The 24,416-nt window shown below is 38.8% G+C and overlaps 1 protein-coding gene across 1 annotated transcript in view; it reads left to right on the top strand.

Annotated features, from left to right (window-relative positions):
* The window catches only part of LOC134735446 (uncharacterized), a 160,966-nt gene that overhangs the window by 105,324 nt on the left and 31,226 nt on the right, over window positions 1-24,416 (top strand). The window contains exon 3 of the mRNA XM_063630501.1: window positions 6,878-6,982. Coding sequence (XP_063486571.1) covers window positions 6,878-6,982 — 105 coding nt within the window. The remainder of the gene's footprint in view (window positions 1-6,877; window positions 6,983-24,416) is intronic.

Below are 24,416 nucleotides of genomic sequence, written 5' to 3'. Positions count from 1 at the left end.
GGAACCTTATCTGTCATTACAATATCACCAGGCTCAGAGCAGTGTCTGACATGTTAAGTACAAAATAAATGTTTGCTTAATGAATGGATGATATGTTTAGAAACTTGATAGAGTGACAGATATTTTCATTTGTTCAGTGTCCTAGAAACAACCACATGCTGGAGAATGGAATTCCATAAGGCACTCTCTTAGATAAAGGAAGTGCCATGTAAGAGACTTACAGAAGAATATGAAACAGATGATCGATCATAGAGCTTGTTCCTCAGGCATACATGCCTCTGGGCTCAGCACACTTTTGATTTTCCATTGACTTGGCTCTGAAATAGAGGGTTAGTTAAATGAATTATGGAATGTCTTTCTGAAGATGGAATCTTTGCACATAGTAAAAATCATGTTGTAGAGAAATATTTACTGACACAAACAAAAGTTCATGATATATTGTCAACTGAAAAAAGTGGGCTTCAGGAAAATGTGCTCAATATTATCTCCAGACCACTAAGCACCTTGAACCACCTCTTACCTTTCTTAATGACACTCTTCCAAGATTGTTAAGAGATTATTTTCCTTTCCTGAGATCTTTGAGGGCAGGTACCTTTGGTAACTCTTGAAATCAGAGGAACTTGGTGTTTTTGTAAGTCCTAAATAGAGAAAGGCATTGAAGTAGGTGTAACTCTTAGGATATTTACGTAATGTTAAGTGCCAGTAAGGTACTGAGGAGATGGTGAAACTGATCAAGGCATTTATGTTGTGTTGTATTGTATTCTATGCTATGAAGGAGTTTAATTCTAGCTGGTTTCCAGAATGGACTCCTGTGATATAATGAGGGAACTGGAGCGCTCCACTCTGAAAGCAATGTGGATGGAGTCATCTGCTATCTGAGTGTTCCTAAGTTTTTCACCCTTACCTTTAATATGTAAATTATAGTAATACGAGAATCCCTCCTGTGTGACTGCAGTAATCCATTCTGTGCTCAGCTCTCTCTGAGGTTCCCTGGAGGAATACTATATCAGTTTCCTGAGGCTGCCATAACAAAGTACCACACTGTGTGTGTCTTAAAGCAAAAGGAATATTTATTGTCTTACAGTTCTGGAGGCCACAAATCCAAAATCAAGATGTTGGGCAGATTGGCCTTTTCCGAGGGCTATGAGGGAGAATCTTTTCCATGCCTCTCACGTAGCTTCTGACTGTCTCAGGTGTTCATTGATTTGTACATGTCATTCTCCCTGTATCTTCACATGGTCTTCCTTCGGTGAATGTCTGTCACTGGGTCCAAATTTCCCTTTTTATAGGAACATGACTCACATTGTATTAAGGCTCAATATGAGGTCCTAATTGTATTAGGACTTAATTCTAACTTATTCATCTGCAAAGACACCATTTTGGAATAAGGTTGCATTCATAGTATGGATTAAGATTTCAACTTTCTTTTTTGGGGGCAACATGCTTCAACCCATAACAAATGCCATTCTGGGTGGGGCTGTGCTCTGCTCATGCCAGCTCTCTTCTGGCTTCATCCCAGTTGTCTCCACATCACAGCTTCTTGATGCAGTGACAACTCACTCCTATCTGTCAGTGAAAGGCTGTCATTTAATGGAATCTTAATAAAGATGTGAGGATGATATAGGTAAAATATATGACAGAGAAAGGAAACTTGAAACTGGATATTAGATACATCAGCTCTTCAAGCCTGGTGTCCACAACCTCTTACTGGGTTCTGGCCATCTCTATCTTATCCTTTGGTCTACTGCCAGATTTTAGGATCTTATCAACTTTCTTAGGGTGGTTTTCTACATTTCAGTTATTTCTTCATCCCAGTCTGGGGCTTCCACCAGAGGAAACACAAAATAAATAAATATTAAAATAAATATCTCAGAAATACACTTTTTCACAGTTAAAACACTGTGATATTATTTAAAAGATGGCTTAAAAACAAATTTGCAGCATCTTCATTTGGCTACAGGCCTTTCTAGTTAAGAGTGGGTAGGTATTTGCCTTAGAGCTGCTTGACTAAAAACTATCACCAAAATTATCTTGCCCCGAACAAAGAGAGGGCATTCTATATCAACCTATTTTGAGCAGAAATCATTACACTGTTTGGTAAAAGCATCATCATTTTTTCTTACTATAACTGTGTCATGAAGTGGGTAGGGTCCCCTAGAGGAATTTGGATGAGATCTGCACCTTAAAATATTATGTTTAGTATATGAAGTGGTAATTTTTTTAAAAAAATACATCCTTATAAACAGTGTGTTAGGCATACAAGTCACTAGAAAAAGAATTGTTCAACCGAAGGATATGGGGTACAGGGCACCGAAGCATGGGCTACAGTCCACACTTTGCCCCACCGATATATGATTGTGCTGCTCATTAAGTCCACCTTGTCACTGACACTTCGAGATAGTGGCAGATTAAAATCTCTTAATGAGCACATGAATGAGAGTGGGTGGGTGGGGGGGGTCACTCTACTGGGCTAAGGGAGTAAGAGAAGCCATCGCAAATAATCCAATATTTGAACAAGGTCATGAGGCTGAGATTTACAAATTTGTACCCTTGGGCTGGATATAGCCAACAACATGTTGATCCAACCTTCTCAGGAGATTTCGCAGAGCAATACAAATGACTTCTCTCAAAAATGGAAAGCTGTATTAACACATTCAACCTGCTTACTTGAAAGCAACAATAGTCTAGATCTCTGTCCCTTTAGAAAGGATATGGAATCTTCAGTTCTCTGAAGTCCCCACCAATCCCTTTTGTGTTCTCAGCATGCAGGTGCAATTAGTTACTCCTTGTCATTCATTAAGCTTGATCTGATTTCTTTTTAGAATAGATAAATATTTCTTTGTCCCTTGGTTCTACCAGAGGTGGAAATGTTAAAGATAGGCTCAGATAGTAATATGACTTTTCTTATAAAATCAGTTTTACTTAATCATATTGTTACCTGTCAGAACCCAATAAAAATTTCATTTTTTAAAGTCTCTGTTATTGAAAAAAAAGACTTAGTAGGACTTATTAGGCAGAGAAGGGCAATGGGGTGGATTAGCAGAAAATGTATTCCAGTCAGAAGAAACTAAATAAGCATAGTCCCAGAGTTATAAAAATGTAAATGAAGTCCAAGAAGCTGTGACTATTCCTTGTCATGTCCAGGAATTCTGCCAAAACTAGGATGTTGACCTTTTAACTGGGGTGGTGGAGAGGGATGAATGGGTGGGGTTAGAGATAGTGCCCGAGTGTAGGAAGACTATAAGGTGGCCTGAATGACTTGCTGAGCAGCTGGGGATCTGTGAGATTCCTAGTAATAGAATTGATGAAACTAGCTGATCAATTGTATGATGGTTGTTCAGAAAGAGAATGGACAAATGAGTATGGGCTTTTTGTAGTCCTTCATGACATAGCATATATTGAAGACTGAGAACTGAAACAAAACTTTGTCAGTTCAGTGTAGGCCAAACAAATTTTTCATGCCATGCAGGTCACCACAGCAGCCACGTGAAATGTGAAGTGTGGGAAAGTTAATTAGATTGGTTTTATTTTGTTTATTTGCTGGTTTTTTGGGAACCTCTTTGTGGTCAAAGTAGATACTAGACATAGCTTTCTAGCATTTTCTTTCTTGGCCCAAATGACTGTCAACATAATGCCAATTAACATGAAATGTGTCAGCATGGGCACAACACGTGTTAAAGCTTTAGCTGGCTCCTGATCTGGGGTAATGCTGCATTCCATTTAGCTTTAGGAACATTATGCTTTTTAGCATGTCCTGGTTAGATATCAACATCTTTAGACCTGTTTTAGACTACTGGGAAAAATAGAACTGATTCCTAATGCAAACTCAACATCTTTGAGTGCTTACTAAAAAAAAAAAAATATTAATACTTTAGTAGCCATTTCATTCATTTAGCACTTTGGATGGGGCGACTTTTTAAAAATAATTTTATTTCATTTTCATCTCAACCAAGGCTGTGATATAGAAAGGAGGTTAGAATTATTATCTGTATTCTGTATTTTATATGTAGAAAAGTTGAGGGTAAAAAAGATGAAGTACTTTGCCCAAAACTATAGTAACTGACAAATCTAACCTAGAATACAGGCTTTATGGATTCTGATCCATTAGACTTCACCTGTTCAATATTTAGTATATTTAGTGTCTATCCCTTAAGACACTATGTTTTTAAAGAGGCAATTTTTGAAAAAGAATTTTAGCATTATATCCGTAAAGATTTTTTTAGTGTCAAATAACAGAAAATATAACTCAAAGAGGCTTTAATAAAATGGAAATTTTCTTGACATACATTTCTAGGGTAATCTGGGATTCAGTTGTGGCTTCATCCAGGATGCTTCATTTTTCTTTATCGCCTGGCTTTTTTTTTTTTTTTTTTTTTGAGATGGAGTCTTGCCCTGCCATCCAAGATGGTGCCACTGCACCATCTTGGCTCACTGCAACCTCTGCCTCCTGGGTTCAAGTGATTCTTCTGCCTCAGTCTCCCAAGTAGCTGGGAATACAGGCACCCACCACCACACCCGGCTAATTTTTGTATTTTTGGTAGAGACAGGGTTTCACCATGTTTGCCAGGCTGGTCTCAAACTCCTGACCTCAAATGATTTGCCCATCTCGGCCTCCCAAAGTGCTGGGATTACAGGGTGTGAGCCATCACACCTGGTCCTGGCTTGTCTTTCTATTATGTTGACTTTATTTTCAAGTTTCCCAAAGTAGATAGATATCTGGCAGTAACTCTGACCCTTCAATGTTGCCGTGTTTGGGTCCAGTGGATCTGACAGAACAAATCTTCCTGGCAGCTCTTGAATAAGCCCTAGGATTCATCCTGATTGGACCAGCTTGGGCCATATGCCTATCTCAGAACCAGTCACTGACCAGTCACTGTGGTGTGTTGATGTACTAAACTGAGTAACAGGCTTCACCTCTGGAAGTAGGAATGGAACCACACATGCACTCAAAGTGGGTGTAAGGTAGTTTTCCAAAAAAAGTCAAAGGTGATAGTTCCAGAGAAGACAGGAAATAGATGCTGGGTGGCCAAAGCAACAAATGTCTTCCACAAGGAGCCACCCAAATCCCTGGGTTTGTTCTCTAGTTGATTGAGGAAATGAAACATTTTATTGAAAACTAAGCCCCTTGTCTACCACATAGCAGTCATCATCACACTGTGTCACTATAATGCAGGGAGACATACAGCTAGATTGTGGGGAAGGTAAAGTTAGCTTCATTACACCATAGTGCCCCATTCTGAATCCAAGTTTTCTAAACTAACGCCACTGAGTAAATTGGACTTGGGTGGTAGTTTCTGTGCTGGGTCTCAATTAGCTTCTAGTCTAGTCCTAAATTTCAGCCTTTCTCTCTTTCTCCAGCTTTATGCTTGCCACACTGCACCTGTATCCACAGATTTCCTACCTACCTGGTGCTCTTATATTCCTGTGGTTTTCTAGGGGCTCCATCTTCTCCATGGTTTGCTCTTCCTATTTTTGGATCCCTGATGAGATCATTCCTAATTATTCTTCATGACTCTGTTTGTTACCTGCTCTATGAGCTTTTCTGATCCTAACCCTTCAGGCTGAAACAGTGGTCTCACAAGACCCTATACGTTTTTTAAATAATGTACTTATTATATTGCATTGTACTACCTTTTCTAAAATTTATTTTAACTGACAAATAGTAATTATATATATTTATGAGGTGTAATGTGATGTTTTGATCTATGTATAGAATTTAGAAAAATTTAATCAAGCTAATTAAAATATCTATCACCTCACCAACTTATCATAGTAATTCTTGACTTCCTTATCTATCTTCTTCCACCTGAGCTCCTTTATGGCCACACCTTGATCTAGTTGCCTTGTAACTAGTAACCATCCCAAGATTGACTCACAGTAGTTCTTATATATTTACTAAATTGGTGATAGACAAATGAAAATGTGAGCAAATCATCTGAATAATAATTAAAGGGCATCAACTTCACTCATAGGCCTGTATCATTTACTACCCTTTCTAATATCAAAGTACAGAGACAGAGGAAATGCTCTGAGGACACTCACCCAAAGCCAGCGTAGGAAAAAGCAGCAGATATCAATCATTGAGGATTGACTTCCCAGGATCAGACCTGTGGGAGACAATACTTTGCAGAGAACTTGCCATTTGCCATCTTTTCAATGTCAGTGAGAGCTGAAGAAATAGGATTGGAAGACTCACAGATCTGTGGCTCAATTAATGATCGTGGCTGCTCATTATGGTGAAAAACCTGTGCCTACGCTGTGTCAGAAGCTACCTACATCAGAGTGTTTTTATTAACTACCTCCTTTTTTGGATAAGACTGCCAAGAGATGTGGTGTTGTCATCTAACAGGAGATCACCAGTGAAGGCAGCTGCTACCTAGCAAGCCATTTTCAGAGTGTTGTGACCAACTTGTAGTATCTGAGAATCACAGGATGAGCAGAATGTATATAGCTGGAAGTTAAGCACCAAAAATAATTGCACAGCACTGGAAAAAAAAATGGCCTATGAGAAAAAGTTAATTAGCTTATTTCACTTGGAGAAGAAAAATATGGGGAAATGTATTGCATTAACAAGCTTCAAGTCCACAACGGATAATTCTAGAGGATGGGAAATTTAAAGTTGTAGATGTTGAAGGATTTTTCTTCCTGTCCTCTCTCCATTTCCTGCTTTATTTCTCCTCTGCAATATGTTGATGAAAGGTAATAATGTGATGATTTCAGAAAATGAATGAGAATAAATATTTTGGACATTTGCAGCATTATTGCATTGTCTTGTAACTATTTCCTTCACTTTCCCCTCCCAAATAAAAAAAAAAAAAAAAAACAAAACAGAAAGGAGTAACTATACCATCTGCAAGAGCTCTTTTCTCTCTTATAGCCATCCTGTTGCCATCTGCTAAAATCCTCAGCCCACCTGCATAGTGAACAGCATTCGTTGTTTTCCAGAAATGTGCAAGAACCACAGTCTCCCCCAAGACTGAAGGTAGGAGGGAGGGGACATTTTACAGCAGCTTCAGGTGAGCTTTGCACCCTGCCACCTACCTGGATTGCTTTGTTAATCTACTGTGTGCTCAACCAAGTTTATTGTCTGAGCAGGGGATGGTTCTTGGATAAAACAGAATCTTAGTGTTTGTTTCTTTTGAAATTTCTGAAGCCTGCAGAGACTCAGAGGTGCTGTTCCTAATGTTGAGAAGAGTTTAGAGGTTATTGTTGGAATAACAATAAGGACTTTTCATTTCTTTTTTTTTTTTTTTTTTTGCCATAAAGAATCTTCTTTGCTTCCAATTAGGGAATGTTTTTCAGCCAAATTTTGGCATATTCTTTGAAATAACGGCTGAAGTTTAGTTTTCCTTGATGATATTAAGCAAGTGCTTGTGATGTTCTGAAAGGGAATTGGCTAACATTTCTCAATGCTGTTGTCATTTTGCGCAGGAAAATTCTTCCTTTTGGAACTGTGACATATGTTGCAGGAATGTTTTCCTTCCCTGGCGACAATTCTTTCAATGTCATTGGTGTTTCCTACCATTGTAGCAACTCCAAGTCCCTCATATATTTCCAAACAGCCCCAAGAGGGCTATTTCATCCACTGTTGAGAATTATTGAGCCTGTCTCTTTTCTTCACCTTTTTCTATTCAGGAAGAGAGAAGAGGTCTAGCTACTGCTTCCTGCTAGGGTGAAAAGATTCTGGTTTGTGTAGCTCCAAACTACGTAATCAGGGCCATAAAATACCAGGAAGGGCCTAAGAGTATGTAAAATTGAGAGGGCATCTGTACAAGCACTTCTTCAGGTTAGCATGTCTCTCTCTCTCTCTGTCATCCATCCATACATACTATGGTTCTTAAGTCTGAAACTAAAGTTTATAACAATTTAAGTGAAGCAGAAAGCAGTTCAGAGGAAAAAGAAAGTTTAATTTAAACAACCAGTTATCATTAACCAATTTGAAATACTAATAGTTATTGTTTGCAATTGGCCTATGTGTACATATTTTCCTGATAAGTTCATTTGGCAATTATATTATTGGACATCAGTTGACAATGCCTATGACTAGTTTAGGGTACCATTTTCATTATTTATTTATATATCAGTTATTCAGTCATTCATCTATTTATTTACCTTTTGTGAGTATCATCCTGTGTTAATAACAATCCACTATTCAAGTGGGATTGTTTTTAAATCAGCCTTATACATCAGCATATTCTATGCATAGATTCATCAGATTCAGCCTGCCTCTCTCAGCTAGTTTATCGCTTTCCTTATGAAAAAGAGCTTATGCTGACTTCTATTTCCCCTTCCTGAAACAACATTGCCTTCATAAAAAGGAAAATAATGACTTGGTACAGCAGGCCATTTTAAGGTTGCATCTACATAGGAGATGGGTTTTGTCATTCAATGGCTGATTGCTAGGCAATCAGTCATACAGCACAGACTTAAGCTAGTTCAGTTGGCTTAGCACCTAGAATAATTGCTTATTTGGTAACTCATCCATTGTGTGGCAATCTGCAAACATGGATTGACCATCATAGTGATCAACCTAATGAACCATATTGTTTTCTTTTCATCCAGAACTGTTCATTTGTGATTAACAGTTGTGGTATGTGGTTCAAAGCTATTTGTAATCAATAACTACAAACTCATTTGGCTATATGCTTATATACTGTGTACTGTGTTGAATAGTGAGTATACAAAGATAAAGGGAGAAGGTGCTGTGGGAAGACAAGTTTAGGAGTCAGAGAGATAAGGCTTAAAATCACACCAGCTCTATGGACAAGCCATTTAACCTCACTGAGCTGCAGTTGATGGACTGCTGTAAGAATTAACTGCACAGCATATACTGCGCAGGACCCAAGAGTATGCATAATTGTCATATCCATTATTATAAATGAGATGTAGCTTCCGTCCTTCATGAGATTTAATTATTCATTGTAATTATGTAATAAAATAAATTCTAGATACACAGCATGTCTTATCATAATTTTAAATTCTTAAAAAAATCTAAATTTCAGAATTTAGCATATATATTCTATGTGAGCTACTGCATATCCACATTTTTGTATCTAGACTTTTTCCTTGATATATGAAGATAAATCATACGTGCCAAGCAGACCAAACATGACCCTGCCACAGCTCTATTCAGAACATTATCTCACAGTTGTTCCAAATACTTGGGGCCTGAGTCATCTAATGTAGCTTACAGGAAAACAAGCTGTGTGTTACTGTAGGCGACCTTAATGATGTGGAGTTATTTAAGAATCCGGTGTTGACCACTTCCAGTTGAAAGTGCATGAGCAAATTAGGAAGACAATATAATTACATATACTAAAATTAGGTTAACATAGATGCTCTAATAACTCAGTATGACCACAGGCCCAGGCTTCAATATCAGAGTGCTGTCCCTCTATGTATGTACAATATCAGGAAGCACAGTATCAGCGTGCTGTCCCTCTATGTATGTACACATAATTTTACACACATACATATATTCAAGGTGTACCTCACAAGTAAAACTTTATAGTAGATTTTATAAAGGTCTGATGTAGAATGGTGATTGTTTGGTTATATAGCTCCTTTCTATCCTGAAAGGGAAAAACCATCTCTTGAAGTCAGGAACACACCTTATTATGTAATGTTTTGCAACAAACCATCTTAATGACTTATAAAAACAATGATATCTATTCAGCTTGAAATTCTTCAGCTTGAGTAGGGCTCAGTGGGGATAGCTTGCTTATTGCCCACTCCAGCTTAGCTGTGGTAGCTCAAGGATTTGTGCTGGAATCATCTAAAGCTAGAATGGATCTCAAGTGGGTGTGATTTTTGTCTCATCTCTAGGGAATATTTGGCAATGTCTAGAATAACTTTTGGTTGTCACAATTTGGGGGAAGGGTGCTACTGACATCTGGTAAGCAAAGGCCAGGGATACTGCTAAACATCCTATAATGCACAGTGACCACCCCACTCCGTCACCGCACACCCTCTCCCCCGCTCAAAGAATTGTCCCTCCCAGAATGTCAATCATGCCAAGGTAGAGAAGCCCTGATATAAAGGCTTATTCACTTAGCTATCTGGTGGTTGCATCTATCCATTCATGGATGTCCATATCCATGAAGAGAGCTTCAGCTCCTCTTCGTGTGGACCTCTCTAATGTGGCCTCTCCACTGTCCATGTGAACAGGCTTTCTCACAGCATGGCAGCTGGCTTCCAAGTGCGGGAATGTCTTGATTGAGAGAGCCAGACAGAAGCTGAATTCCTTATGTAATCTAGCCTTAGAAGTCACATAGCATGTTTTATAGAGTAGCCACAAACTCTTGCTCATATTTGCACGTGTGTAGGGGGTGGGCACATGGACCCTGCCACTCCATGGAAAGAGTGTCAATAAACCATGTTATAAAAGGCAGGCAGGGTGCAGTGGCTCATACCTGTAAGCCCAGCACTTTGGGAGGGCAAGGTGGGAGGATTGCTTGAGACCAAGAGTTCAAGACCAGCCTGGTCAGCATAGCAAGACCTCATCTCTACAGAAATAAAAAGAAGAGACAGGCTTGGTGGTGTGCACTTGTAGTCCTAGCTACTCAGGAGACTGAGGCAGAAGGATTGCTTGAGCCCAGGGGTTGGAAGCTGCAGGGAACAATGGTCATATCACTGCATTCCAGCCTGGGTGACAGACCAAGATTCTGTCACAAAAATCAAAAAAATGAAAGAGCAGAAAATAAAATTTACCAGAGGGACCATGTCTCATTCTTCTTTGTATTTCAGTACCTCAGCAATCAATCAAAGGTAACAGATGCTCTATCTGTGCATTTTTTATTGTATTATATTAAGTAAACTTAATATATGAAATATCTGATAAACAATGAGGAGATTTGGCATTACATATAACAATTTTCCACAGAGTACCTTTAAATAGTGACATGCTCCACTTCATTATAAAGTATGATTTAATTATGAAAATTTTAATGGCATATTTATTCATCTGGTTGTTCATTAATTCAGTATTCACTGAGCACACACTGTAGGCAAAAAAGTGTGCTAGGTGCTGGAATACAAAGATGGATCAGACATACAATTGTCTTCAAGTTGCTCACAGTCTAGTGGGGAAGGTAAGCAACATATATAAATGGTTTTAATTCAGGACAGACCTCATTAGAGGTACAAATAAAGTGTTCTGGTGCTATAAGAAAACATGTAGCTTTTTTTTTTTTTTAATGGAAAGTGAAGATTTTATTAAGGTTGTTCACTCTAATGAATACTAAATCTTTTTACTTCCTCACTCCACATTTCTATAATTGTGAGAGGAAATTGGCAGAATTTCATCCAATTTTATAATATTCGATAGAAGCAGTCACCTAAAACACAACGGAGAGCCATCTGCTGTGCAGCTGTTAAGTTTGTCTGTCTCAGTCACAGTCATTTATTGCTATGGGAAGGCATATCTCTTCACAAGAATATGGTGAATCTTCTTGATGCAATCCTAGGACATTCCAGTCTGGGTGATAGAGAAAAGTAGAAAAGTCACAGACATCCATAGGCTGCCTCAGGAAAATGGACCTGTTTTATAACTTAGTAGCAGTACTGCTTACCTACCTTATGGAATTATGAGGATCCTTAAGGTTATTCCTAGAAGTCTGTGTGAACTGGTGCCTCTCAAACTTCAAATTCCAAAAGGTAGAATTTGGGCCTCATGTCAAATTCACTAGTTCTTGGCAAATTGTTAATCAGGTTTATCCCATCTAAAACATTCATATACTTAAAATACCATTCTAAAATATATGTGGTATTTGGAGGAACAATTAATGGTATTTCAGAGAATGCTTATGACATTTTATTAGATTCTACATTTATAATTCAGAGAGAAAAGGAAGTTTCAGAGCAAGGAGACCAATTAGGAAGCTGTTATGTAATCGAGGAAAGAGAGAGTGATCTGGCTTAGAGTAATAGCAGAAAGAATCATAATAGCTAATACTTACTGATTATTTGCCATGTGACAGGGGCTATGTATGGCTTCATGAGAATCGTCTGTATTTATAGACACAACAATCATTTGAGATAGGTACTATTATTTTCCCATTTTACAGATAAAGAAATTGAGGCTTACTAAGCAGTAACCAGTAAAACTGGAATTTAAGTCTACCTGAGCCTTTTTCTTCAGTCTATGGTTTTAGTCACTATGCATATTGTATGTGATATAAGGAAAAAGGTGAATAGACCCAAGGAGGAAGAATTTAGATGATTTAGTAATAGGATTGGGTTTAGGGAAAAAAGAAGAGTGAGGCCTCCAGGATAATACTCAGGTCATAGCTTGGATTTGGCCAGCTGGATGGATGCATGTGCAGTTCTCCTGAGTTGGAAACACAAGAACACTGAGATTGGCTACTGACAAGCTTAGTTTTGGACGTTAATAAAAAGGAGGTTCCTGAGGAACATCTATATGTAGATGATGGCAGGCAACTGGATTTGTGGCTTGAAATTCAGGGAATAGATTAGTATAGAAGATAGGTGTTTGAAAGTCATCAGCTTTGATATGAAACACTGGGAGTGAAGGCAAAAGTCCAAGAAGAATGTGAAGCCTGGGAAGAGAAGGTTGTTCATTACAAAGTGTAACGAATATAATATAGCTGAAAGTTGCTCATAATCTAGATATGGAGACAAAGATATGTGAAACAGCTTGAGAATAATTACCAGACAGAATGCAAAGGAGGGCAGCATGCCTTTCAGAATTAGAAAAGACAGAACAGAATTGGAATAGGGTTCATCTGGAAGGCTTCCTGGAGCTTGGATTTGAGCTGAGTTTCCATGAGCATGCAATAATGTGGAGGAGAAATTGGGGAATAAATGGGGGCAGAGGCCTGTGGTGGGGGACAAAGGAACCACTCCCTATGCCTCTGCCCTTCACTTTTTGTGCATGGGAAGAGACATCTACCTCACATGCAGCTCAGGCTGTAAAGCTGTTGTCTTTGCGTCTGCTGTGGAGATTGGAGTCCATGGGACATTCAGTGGGGAAGAGAATATGGGTATAAAGTAGAGAGAACAAAGACAAGTTGGGACCCATAAACAGCTTGTGGTTCTCACTGCCTCTGACCTTGAGTATCCACAGGAAAAGATGATGCCTTTTGTTATGAAGCTGAATGTCTGCCTGGCCCAGGGGTCACAGAAGGTAAAGGAGAGTTCAGAGGATTGTAGAACAGCAGCACAGACAGCTGCTGCTCCACACCCAGGACGTGAGTCAGCAGGTAAATGACACCATGTGTGAGCTATGAAATAAATGGCTGCTGCAGCACTTCCGCTCTCCTAATCTTGTACTACAACCTCTCATGGCCCAATCTATCTGGAAACCTACAGGTCAGGAAATTCTGGGAAATGTAGTTAATCCTACCCAAGTGGACACATTACAAGGCTCCAAACCATGAATAAAGACAACCGGGTGTAAACGAACAAACAAGGTTTGAAGAAATCCAGCAGTTTGGTTTAGCTCGGAGCTTCTCAAACATTCACGTGTACCAGAAATACCTGGATGTTAAAACATGTAGTTTCTGATTGAGTAGGTCTAGGGTGTCACCCAAGCCTAGGCATTTCTAACAAGTTCCCAAGTGATGCTTACACTGTTGGTCTGGAGACTGCACTTTGAGAATCACTGAAACACAGAGGCCTCATTAAGTTTTAGTGAGAAGTAGGAGTGGAGAAGAAAATATTGCAAAGGAATAGTTAAGAAAAGCTACTGAATACTAGACAACTTCTGAGTGAAATCTGATGTGACAGGACGTCATTATAAGTGACTAAAGAGGAGGTTGACAGGCAAAGACGGTGTTTGCAGCAGGATGTGCTGCTTCTGTGTGGGAGAGGCTGTCTTGAATACAGCTTGGAAGTGAGGAAATAAATTGCAAGATAGTTTACCATAATCTAGTGATACAGATCCAGAACAGGGAGGTAAGTCACCGTGGAAACAGAGAGAAAGGATACAGTGAAAAAACTACTTTGGGTACAGCTTTAGATTTCCTCATCCGTACTTTCCCCAATTAGTACAGACTCATGTCTCTTATCTTTATATCATCAGAGGCAGCCTTTAAATTTTGTCTTTTGTAACTTTTTTTATATTATCTTACCAACACCAGTGCATTGCAGGACATTTGGAAATCAGAAAAATATAAAGAGTAAAATAAAAATTTTCCCTAAGCCATATATAATCATTACCAAATTTAAGGTTTAATTCTCTTCATTCTTTTCTCTTCTGCATGTGTGAATTCATACATTTTATTTTATTAATACTGGAACCTGGCAGACTTTCCTCTTGGCCACACTGGGTTTGATCTTAACTGGACAACTAGGAGGATATGTTACTAGAGTCCATCTGAGGTCGCTGGATGGCCCTCAGCGTTTCTGTCACTTTCATCTCCCTTGGATGAGCACCACCTTCCCTTTTAAGAAAATTCACTGAAGTAACATCAATGTTGGGCTGCCAGCAGCTTGCCATGGATTTCAGATTGATGTTTCCTCAGACAGCAAGTGAGGGATGAGGGTGATTAGATCAGGTAGCTAAGATAAACTTCTAGAAAGGTGAGATATCACCAGTGGAGCCAAGTCCTCAAACATAGAGGACATAAGGGGCCTCCATCCCCATAAAGTCCATAGCCACTTCTATGCAAGTAGCAGTGAGCTGTTTTTACATCTATTTCCCAGATAAAATAGAATGTGAAGACAGGAGTCAAGTTTTCAAAACAAATAACTCGACTTGATTTATTTTTACATAAAAATAAATTTAAAATATAATGCTGAAAATCTGACATTTCTAACTTGAACTTTCTTTGTCAAAAACCTCTACTTTTCAATTTCAACTTTTAAATCAATCACCTGTTTTATTCTCTTTCTTAAATCATGTGTCCAAGGCAAATTTTATTTCACTTTGCATTTTTGTTTGGTTTGCATTTGCTTTGATTCATGCTGTATAATTATTACTCATTTGTAGAATTTTCTATCAGTCCTCCTATCAAGGGTTGGACCATTTTTCTTATAGGCAGCCCAAGATCTCTGATCTCCGAATCAGTTCATGAAACTGGACATGAAACACATGTATATCCTCAGAGTAGACAACAATCACTTAACGAGATATTAAACCAAACAGAGGATTTTGTTCTCAGTGATTTGTCTTCATATCAAGGTATACCTTGTAATGTGTGTGTGTATTGTGTGTGTGTGATATCAAGAGAAAAAGCCATCCTTTTTTGGCAGTGAGGTTTCAGAACAGGAAAAGGAGTTCCCAAAGAGAGATTTCAGAACAGGAAAAGGAGTAAACACTTGATAGTAGGCAATGAGAAGGCAAGAGGGTGGTAAGGTAATAGGAGCAGTGAGTACAGAAAATTCATTTGAAAAGCTGGAAATGTGACAGAGGAAGAGGGCAGAGAGAGAGAAAGAGAGAGAGAGAAAGAGAGAGAAAATTAGGAGAGAGAGAGAGACAGACACAAAGAGAAAGAAGAGAGAGAAAAGTAGGAGAGAAGAGGGAAAGAGCGAGTTAGATGTAGAGAGAGAAAGAAAGAAAAGAGAAAAGGAGGTGGACATTAGGCTGAGATATTTTCAAGACTGGAGAAGCTTGTGTGTGTGTGTGGTTAAAGGGCAAGATACAACAGGGAGTTAAATATGAATGGTGGGTAATTTAGGGATCCACGTCCCAGGGGAGAGGAAACACTGGAGAGCCCAGGCAGAAATATGAGGCATAGAAGGGAAACTCTTTGCCATATACAGAAAGAAAACAAACCAGCATTAATTAGATACTTACTACATGCCACGCCCTTTGCATATCTCTCTCATTTAAAATGCTAACTCCTGAATAAGCATTACCCTGATTTTGCAAGTCAGGAAACCAAGACTCAGATTAAGTCAGTCATGCATGCCCACATAGCCAATGGGTGGCAAAGCTGGTATTAGAATTCAGCCTTGTCTGATTCAAAATGGAAGCTCTTTTCCCTATGCCAGTCTATCCTTTAAAACTATATCCAACGCAGGACAAAGAGAGGTGGGTATCTCTGCCAGGACAGATAGAAAGGGTTTGTCATACAGTGGGATCACCATTTCAGGAGAAGCTGAGGAAGTCCCTGGGAGTGGTTACAGGTACAGCACTTCAACAGATAAGCTGCTATGGGGAGTTGGCCAGCCCTGGAGTGGGTGAATTAGTCCAACTCTAGCAATGGTTCTCATGCTACTCTTCAGTATTAACAGGGAAACAAATGGAGTAGGTGGGGACAGTGACCCAAGCAGAGGGACATGTCCAAAGGTAGGTGTCCAGGTGTTAAAGGAGGCAGAGCCTGAGGTTGAAGCTGAGCACTGGTTCCCGTGAGTGAGAAAAGATAAAGACTGAGTGATAAAACTTTCTGATGAAAGGAGAGAGCAAGTTCAGAAGGCGTGAGGACAGTTGACCAGGCCTTTCATGATTTAGCGGCTTGTCTGTCTCACCTCACCTCCTACCACCTATCTCCCGGGGTTGAGCCTCTGACCAGAACAGACATCTTGCGGCAGTTTTTCCAAAGAACAACATTCTCTATGTTCCATACCTTTACATGTTCTATTTCCTCTACCTGGAATGCTTCCCCTGCACCTCCTGCTTCTTTCTTTGGCTTTCTTCTGTTAAATATTTAGGTTTCAGGTTAGGCAAAAATTCATCCAACACTTTTTTTTTATCATTTATTATTATTATTATTATTATTATTATTATTATAATACTTTAAGTTTTAGGGTACATGTGCACAATGTGCAGGTTTGTTACATATGTATCCATGTGCCATGTTGGTGTGCTGCACCCATTAACTCGTCATTTAGCATTAGGTATATCCCTAATGCTGTCCCTCCCCCCTCCCCCCACCCCACAACAGTCCCCAGAGTGTGATGTTCCCCTTCCTGTGTCCATGTTTTCTCATTATTCAATTTCCACCTATGAGTGAGAACATGCAGCGTTTGGTTTTTTGTCCTTGCGATAGTTTACTGAGAATGATGGTTTCCAGCTTCATCCATGTCTCTGCAAAGGACATGAACTCATCATTTTTTATGGCTGCATAGTATTCCATGGTGTATATGTGCCACATTTTCTTAATCCAGTCTATCGTTGTTGGACATTTGGGTTGGTTCCAAGTCTCTGCTATTGTGAATAGTGCCTCAATAAACATACGTGTGCATGTGTCTTTATAGCAGCATGATTTATAGTCCTTTGGGTATATACCCAGTAATGAGATGGCTGGGTCAAATGGTATTTCTAGTTCTAGATCCCTGAGGAATTGCCACACTGACTTCCACAATGGTTGAACTAGTTTACAGTCCCACCAACAGTGTAAAAGTGTTCCTATTTCTCCACATCCTCTCCAGCACCTGTTGTTTCCTGACTTTTGAATGATGGCCATTCTAACTGGTGTGAGATGGTATCTCATTGTGGTTTTGATTTGCATTTCTCTGATGGCCAGTGCTGATGAGCATTTCTTCATATGTTTTTTGGCTGCATAAATGTCTTCTTTTGAGAAGTGTCTGTTCATGTCCTTCGCCCACTTTTTGATGGGGTTGTTTGTTTTTTTCTTGTAAATTTGTTTGAGTTCTTTGTAGATTCTGGATATTAGCCCTTTGTCAGACTGGGGTGAGTGCTTTCTGTTGCACGTTGGTCTTTCTTCATTATGCATTTATCATTGTACTGCAATTGTTCAGTGAGTTGTCTGTCTTGCTGTTCTAGATGGAAAGTGTCACGAAGCCAAAGGCCATGTCAATTGTTTCCTTTGGCACCGGGTACTTGGTGTAGTTCCTGGTACATGTTAGGGGTACCATAAACATTTGTTGAAGGAGTGAATGGGTAAATTACATAATAAATTACTTAAAAATGTATTCTATTCTGCCTCTTATTTTTATCTTAATAAAATTGTTGCTCTTGGTATTGTTTAATGTGGGGAAAAGAAAGAGAGATTGGACTCTTACTGTGTCTATGTAGAAAGAAGTAGACGTAAGAAACTCCATTTTGTTCTGTACTAAGAGAAATTCTTCTGCCTTGCGATGCTGTTAATCTGTAACCCTAGCCCCAACCCTGTGCTCGCAGACACATGTGCTGTGTTGACTCAAGGTTTAATGGATTTAGGGCTGTGCAGGATGTACTTTGTTAAAAATGTGTTTGAAGGCAGTATGCTTGGTAAAAGTCACCGCCATTCTCTAATCTCGAGTACCCAGGGACACAATGCACTGCGGAAGGCCACAGGGACCTCTGCCTAGGAAAGCCAGGTATTGTCCAAGGTTTCTCCCCATGTGATAGCCTGAGATATGGCCTTGTGGGAAGGGAAAGACCAGACTGTCCCCCAGCCCAACACCCGTAAAGGGTCTGTGCTGAGGAGGATTAGTGAAAGAGGAAGTCCTCTTTGCAGTTGAGATAAGAGGAAGGCATCTGCCTCCTGCTCGTCCCTGGGAATGGAATGTCTCGGTGTAAAACCTGATCATACGTTCTATTTACTGAGATAGGAGAAAACCGCCCTATGGCTGGAGGTGAGACATGCTGGTGGGAATACTGCTCTTTAATGCACTGAGATATTTGTGTAAAATCAAACATAAATCTGTCCTATGTACACATCAAGGCACAGCACCTTTCCTTAAACTTATTTATGACACAGAGATCTTTGCTCACGTGTTTTCCTGCTGACCCTTGCCCCACCATTACCCTATAGTCCTGCCACATTCCCCTCTCCGGGATGGTAGAGATAGTCATCAATAAATACGGAGGGAACTCAGAGACCAGCTCTGGCACGGGTCCTCAGTATGCTGAGCGCCGGTCCCCTGGGCCCACTGTTCTTTCTCTATACTTTGTCTCTGTGTCTTATTTATTTTCTCAATCTCTCATCCCACCTAATGAGAAACACCCACAGGTGTGGAGGGGCTGGTCCCCTTCAGTTTAATCTCTAAATTTTTCCTCTGGAAAAGTACTTAGTTAGCATCTCCACCAAAGATACTCTTAGCATTACATCACCATTTGGCATCTTCTCAGACGTTTTATACATTTTCACTTGGGCAACGTGAACTCACATGTCAGAAATAGAGCTCATCTTATTCTAAAAACTTCTTCCTCCCCTGACTTTCCTATTCATGTTGGCGGTAACACTACTCAACTGGTTACCTAGTCATACCCATCTCCTGCCTCCCCATTGCCTGACCACTAATACTTTATAAAGTTTTCCTAGTGGTTCCCATTACTACTGTCAGGACCTTATTATTACACACTTAGATTGTATGTGCAAATCTACTATTTTAACAAATGGTGATAGGGCAACTGGATATACACATGTAAAAACGGAAAGTTGTATTCCTACCTTACACCATGTATGTAACAAAGTTAACTCAAAAAGGCTGTAGACCAAAATGTAAGAGCTAAAATTATAAAACTCCTAGAAGAAAGGTAAGTATAGATGCTTGAGACAGACAGTAAAAGCAAAAGAAACAGAAGAAAAAATAGTTAAAATTTTACTTTTCACCTCAAGAAAGTAAAAATACAATCCACAGAATGAGAGTAAATATTTGCAAATCAGATACCTGATAAGGGACTTACATCTAGAATACGTAACTAAGTTGTAAATAACTCTTGCAATTCAGTAATAAAAAGACAACACAAGGATCTGAATAGGCATTTCTCCAAAGAAGATGTACAGTGGGACAATAAGCACATGAATGGATACTCAACATTATTAGTCATTAGGGAAATGCAGTGAGATACCACTTCACATCTACCTGTGAAGATGGCTATATTCAGAAAAGCAGACAATTGCAAGTTTTTTCAAGGATGTGGAGAAATTAAAACCCTCATACTTTGCTGGTAGAAATGCAATATGGTGTAGCTACTTTGGAACACAGTTTCACCATTCCTCAAAATGCTAAAGAAAGTTATCATATGACCCAGCAATATCCTATGTATATACTCAAAAGAAAAACATATGTCCATGTGAAAACTTGTGCAAAAATGTTCATGGCAGCATTATTTATAGTTGTCTGAAAGTGGAATCAACTTAAAATGTCAATCAACTGATGAATAGATAAATTGTGGTATATATGTGTTATGGGTTATTATTAGGAAATAAAAAGAAATAAAATATTGATACATGCTACAACATAGATGACTCTCAGAAACATTATGCTAAGTGAAAGAAGCCAGTCATAAAAGACTATATGTCATGTGATTCCATTTATATGAAATGTCCAGAATATGCAAATTTATAGAGACATTAAGTCTCTTGATTATTGGTTGCAAGGGCTGATGAGGTAGGGAAAAATGAGATTGGCTGCTAATGAGTACAAGATTTCTTTTAGGGAGAAACAAAAATATTCTAAATTTAGATTGTGATGATGGTTGCACAATATCTGAATATACTAAAAATCATCAAATTGTAGACTTTAAGTTGGTGAATTTTATGTTCTGTGAATTATATCGAATAAAGCTGTTTTTTAAAAAGTCTCCTAAGTCATTCTCTTTATCTTTTTCACTTCAGATTAATCCAGTTTACTGCCACAAGTTAGTCCATCATTTTGCTCATTCACAGTTTTGCTCAACACCCATCGTTGCTGTCTATTGACTCTAAAGCCCAAATTTCTTCACTTAGCATTCTAGGCCTCTCACATTCCAATCTCAGTGTACCTTTTCAACACCCGAGACTGCCTTTCTATATAAACGCTGCTTCAGCGAGCTTGGCTTACTCTCTGTCTCTGTCCCTCTGTACATACTAGTACCCTTAACTATAATGCTCCGTTTTTCTTTTTTTAATCTAAAGCTTACTCTTCTGTCAAGTTCTGTCCCTTTGGTGACAATTTCCTTGGCTTGTGCAATTCTCAGCAATTTCTCTCTCCCGCGATTCAGCACTACTCATTTTGCACTTAACATTATACCTCTGTGATGAGTAGGGAGGAAACTTATATTCTAAATTATTTAGTAACAAAGATGAGAGAATCAACATACACTTATTCAAAACACTTCCCAGAAATAATCCATTTTATGTTTTCATTTGGAGATAATTTGCTAAGAACTTCAAGGTGCCAGGAAGTGACAATCCTAAAGTATAATGTATTTAAGCATAATTTAAAACAGACTGCATTCTTGAAAACTGAACAATATCATACAATAATATTCTAATTGACAAGAGCACTTATGGCTGATAATAGATACCGGAAAAGATGAGTTAGAAAGAAAAACCTGGTAGTCTAATTTCTGGGCAGTCTAACCCTGATCTTTTATTCTTTATACAAAATTCTGTTAGTATGGAGAAAGAAATAGCCTTGGCCATGAAGACTGCAGCAATTCAATAAGAACATTTACATCTTTTCTAATAATATCTTAGTCTGAGGAAATGCCTCAAAAATCATAATTTCTGGGCAAGGCCTGACAAGAAAATTGTCTTCAATAGGCAAGAAATACAATCATAATATTAACAATAATGATTATCATTTAATTCTTATTATCCAGGGTTTGTATTTGCATGCATTTTCTCATGTAATCCTCAAAATAAACCTCTGAGCTATACACATACTATTGTTATTATTTTATATAACTTGACTGTGTTAGTTCAGATTAGGTTTGAATGCAATAGAAGAAAACCTTAAAATAACAAGTAATTTGGAAGCTTATTTCTCTATCAGGTAAATATGCAGAGATGTTAGTCCAGGGTTTGGACGGCACAGTGTGGCTCTGTTCCAAGTCCACAAAGACCAAGATTCTAACCAGTTCACCATTCTGACATCTACTGGGTGTGACCATTAGCTTCATTGTTTCTGGAGGGATCTGTGTTTTAGGCAACAGGATTGAGGAAAGGATGAGTAACAAGGGGCAAAGAGTACACCTGGAAGGTGTACTCTTCAGGAAGTTATGAGAAATTGCTCATAAGACATTTTCATTTAAACTGGGCAGAATTATTCATATAGGACATATAAAGGAATTAGTTGCAAGGAAAGCTAGGAATACTACATTGTCCGTATTTTGGGTGGCAATGTGCCAAACTAAAAATTCTATTTTTGTAGAAAAAGTTGAGACTGGATACCAAGAACTTCAGGATGACCTGAAGTTCTTACTATGTTCTCTAATGTCATAAACAACTAAGTGGTGGGAATGGAATCAAATCTTATCTGTCTCTTTTAAAGCCCATGTGTCTGAAGGTAACTCCTAAGTTTCTAGGGTTTTCATGGAGAGATGTTTAATTTGGAAAGAGAGGCCAATGTGCATAGGAGGCACTCACGATCTTAGCTAAATATACTTAGTAACCCATGAGGCTGCTTTCTTTGAACAAAGGTTTTAGGCAGCTCATGAACTCAAAAGGGATGGGGCAGGGGTGGGATTGAAAGCCCCCAAGTTCCTATGCAGGTCAGAGAATGAGATTCATCATGGCTTATATCTTTCTCTTGTTATTAGTCTGATTTGGAGCTAGAGACTAAATAATGGACATACATTTTTCATGTTCCATTATCGTTTGTGGCGAATTACATAACTATTGGTTTTCTTTTTTTATCTTTTAAGACGGGGTCTCACTCTGTTGCCAGGCAGGAGTGCAGTGGCATGATCTTGGCTCACTGCAACCTCCACCTCCCGGGTTCAAGCTATTCTCCTGCCTCAGCCTCCAGAGTAGCTGGGACTACAGGTGTGTGCCACCATGCCCAGCTAATTTTTGTATTTTTAGTAGAGATTGGTTTTCACCATGTTGGCCGGGATGATCTCGATCTGTTGACCTCATGATTTGCTCACAAATGCTGGGATTGGAACTTGAAAGAAAAGTAAGATTTAGATTAAAAAAAGAAAAATGGAGCATTATAATTAAGGGCATTTGCCTCCCAAAATGCTGGAATTATAGGTATGAGTCACCACGCCCAGCCTGATTTTCTAATTATTAGTAGTAAACACAATTGTACTGCTCAATTTCATGCCAAACAAACTGTTCTGCATAGAGACAGACAATGTAATTTCTTATAACTGGAAATTTATATATTATTAAATCTCACAACAAGAAAAAAATTCCAACTTTAGCTTTATAGAAGTGTAGAAGGTGTTTTATTTATTTATTTATTTATTTATTTTTTTTTTAGGGTTATTTTTTTTTTATTTTTTATTTTTTTATTATACTTTAGGGTTTTAGGGTACATGTGCACAATGTGCAGGTTTGTTACATATGTATCCATATGCCATGTTGATTTCCTGCACCCATTAACTCGTCATTTAGCATTAGGTGTATCTCATAATGCTGTCCCTCCCCCCTCCCCCCACCCCACAACAGTCCCCGGAGTGTGATGTTCCCCTTCCTGTGTCCATGAGTTCTCATTGTTCAATTCCCACCTATGAGTGAGAACATGCGGTGTTTGGTTTTTTGTCCTTGCGATAGTTTACTGAGAATGATGTTTTCCAGTTTCATCCATGTCCCTACAAGGACACGAACTCATCATTTTTTATGGCTGCATAGTATTCCATGGTGTATATGTGCCACATTTTCTTAATCCAGTCTATCGTTGTTGGACATTTGGGTTGGTTCCAACTCTTTGCTATTGTGAATAGTGCCGCAATAAACATACGTGTGCATGTGTCTTTATAGCAGCATGATTTATAGTCCTTTGGGTATATACCCAGTAATGGGATGGCTGGGTCAAATGGTATTTCTAGTTCGAGATCCCTGAGGAATCGCCACACTGACTTCCACAATGGTTGAACTAGTTTACAGTCCCACCAACAGTGTAAAAGTGTTCCTATTTCTCCACATCCTCTCCAGCACCTGTTGTTTCCTGATTTTTTTAATGATGGCCATTCTAACTGGTGTGAGATGGTATCTCACTGTGGTTTTGATTTGCATTTCTCTGATGGCCAGTGATGAGGAGCATTTCTTCATGTGTTTTTTGGCTGCATAAATGTCTTCTTTTGAGAAGTGTCTGTTCATATCCTTTGCCCACTTTTTGATGGGGTTGTTTGTTTTTTTCTTGTAAATTTGTTTGAGTTCATTGTAGATTCTGGATATTAGCCCTTTGTCAGATGAGTAGGTTGCAAAAATTTTCTCCCATTCTGTAGGTTGCCTGTTCACTCTGATGGTAGTTTCTTTTGCTGTGCAGAAGCTCTTTAGTTTAAGGAGATCCCATTTGTCAATTTTGCCTTTTGTTGCCATTGCTTTTGGTGTTTTAGACATGAAGTCCTTGCCCACGCCTATGTCCTGAATGGTATCGCCTAGGTTTTCTTGTAGAATTTTAATGGTTTTAGGTCTAACATATAAGTCTTTAATCCATCTTGAATTAATTTTTGTATAAGGTGTAAGGAAGGGATCCAGTTGCAGCTTTCTACATATGGCTAGCCAATTTTCCCAGCACCATTTATTAAATAGGGAATCCTTTCCCCATTTCTTGTTTTTGTCAGGTTTGTCAAAGATCAGATAGTTGTAGATATGCGGCATCATTTCTGAGGGCTCTGTTCTGTTCCA

Source organism: Symphalangus syndactylus, chromosome 21, assembly GCF_028878055.3.
Source record: "Symphalangus syndactylus isolate Jambi chromosome 21, NHGRI_mSymSyn1-v2.1_pri, whole genome shotgun sequence".
Taxonomy (NCBI): domain Eukaryota; kingdom Metazoa; phylum Chordata; class Mammalia; order Primates; family Hylobatidae; genus Symphalangus; species Symphalangus syndactylus.
The sequence above is the reverse complement of the archived record's forward strand: the minus strand, read 5'-3'. Positions and strand labels throughout refer to the sequence as shown.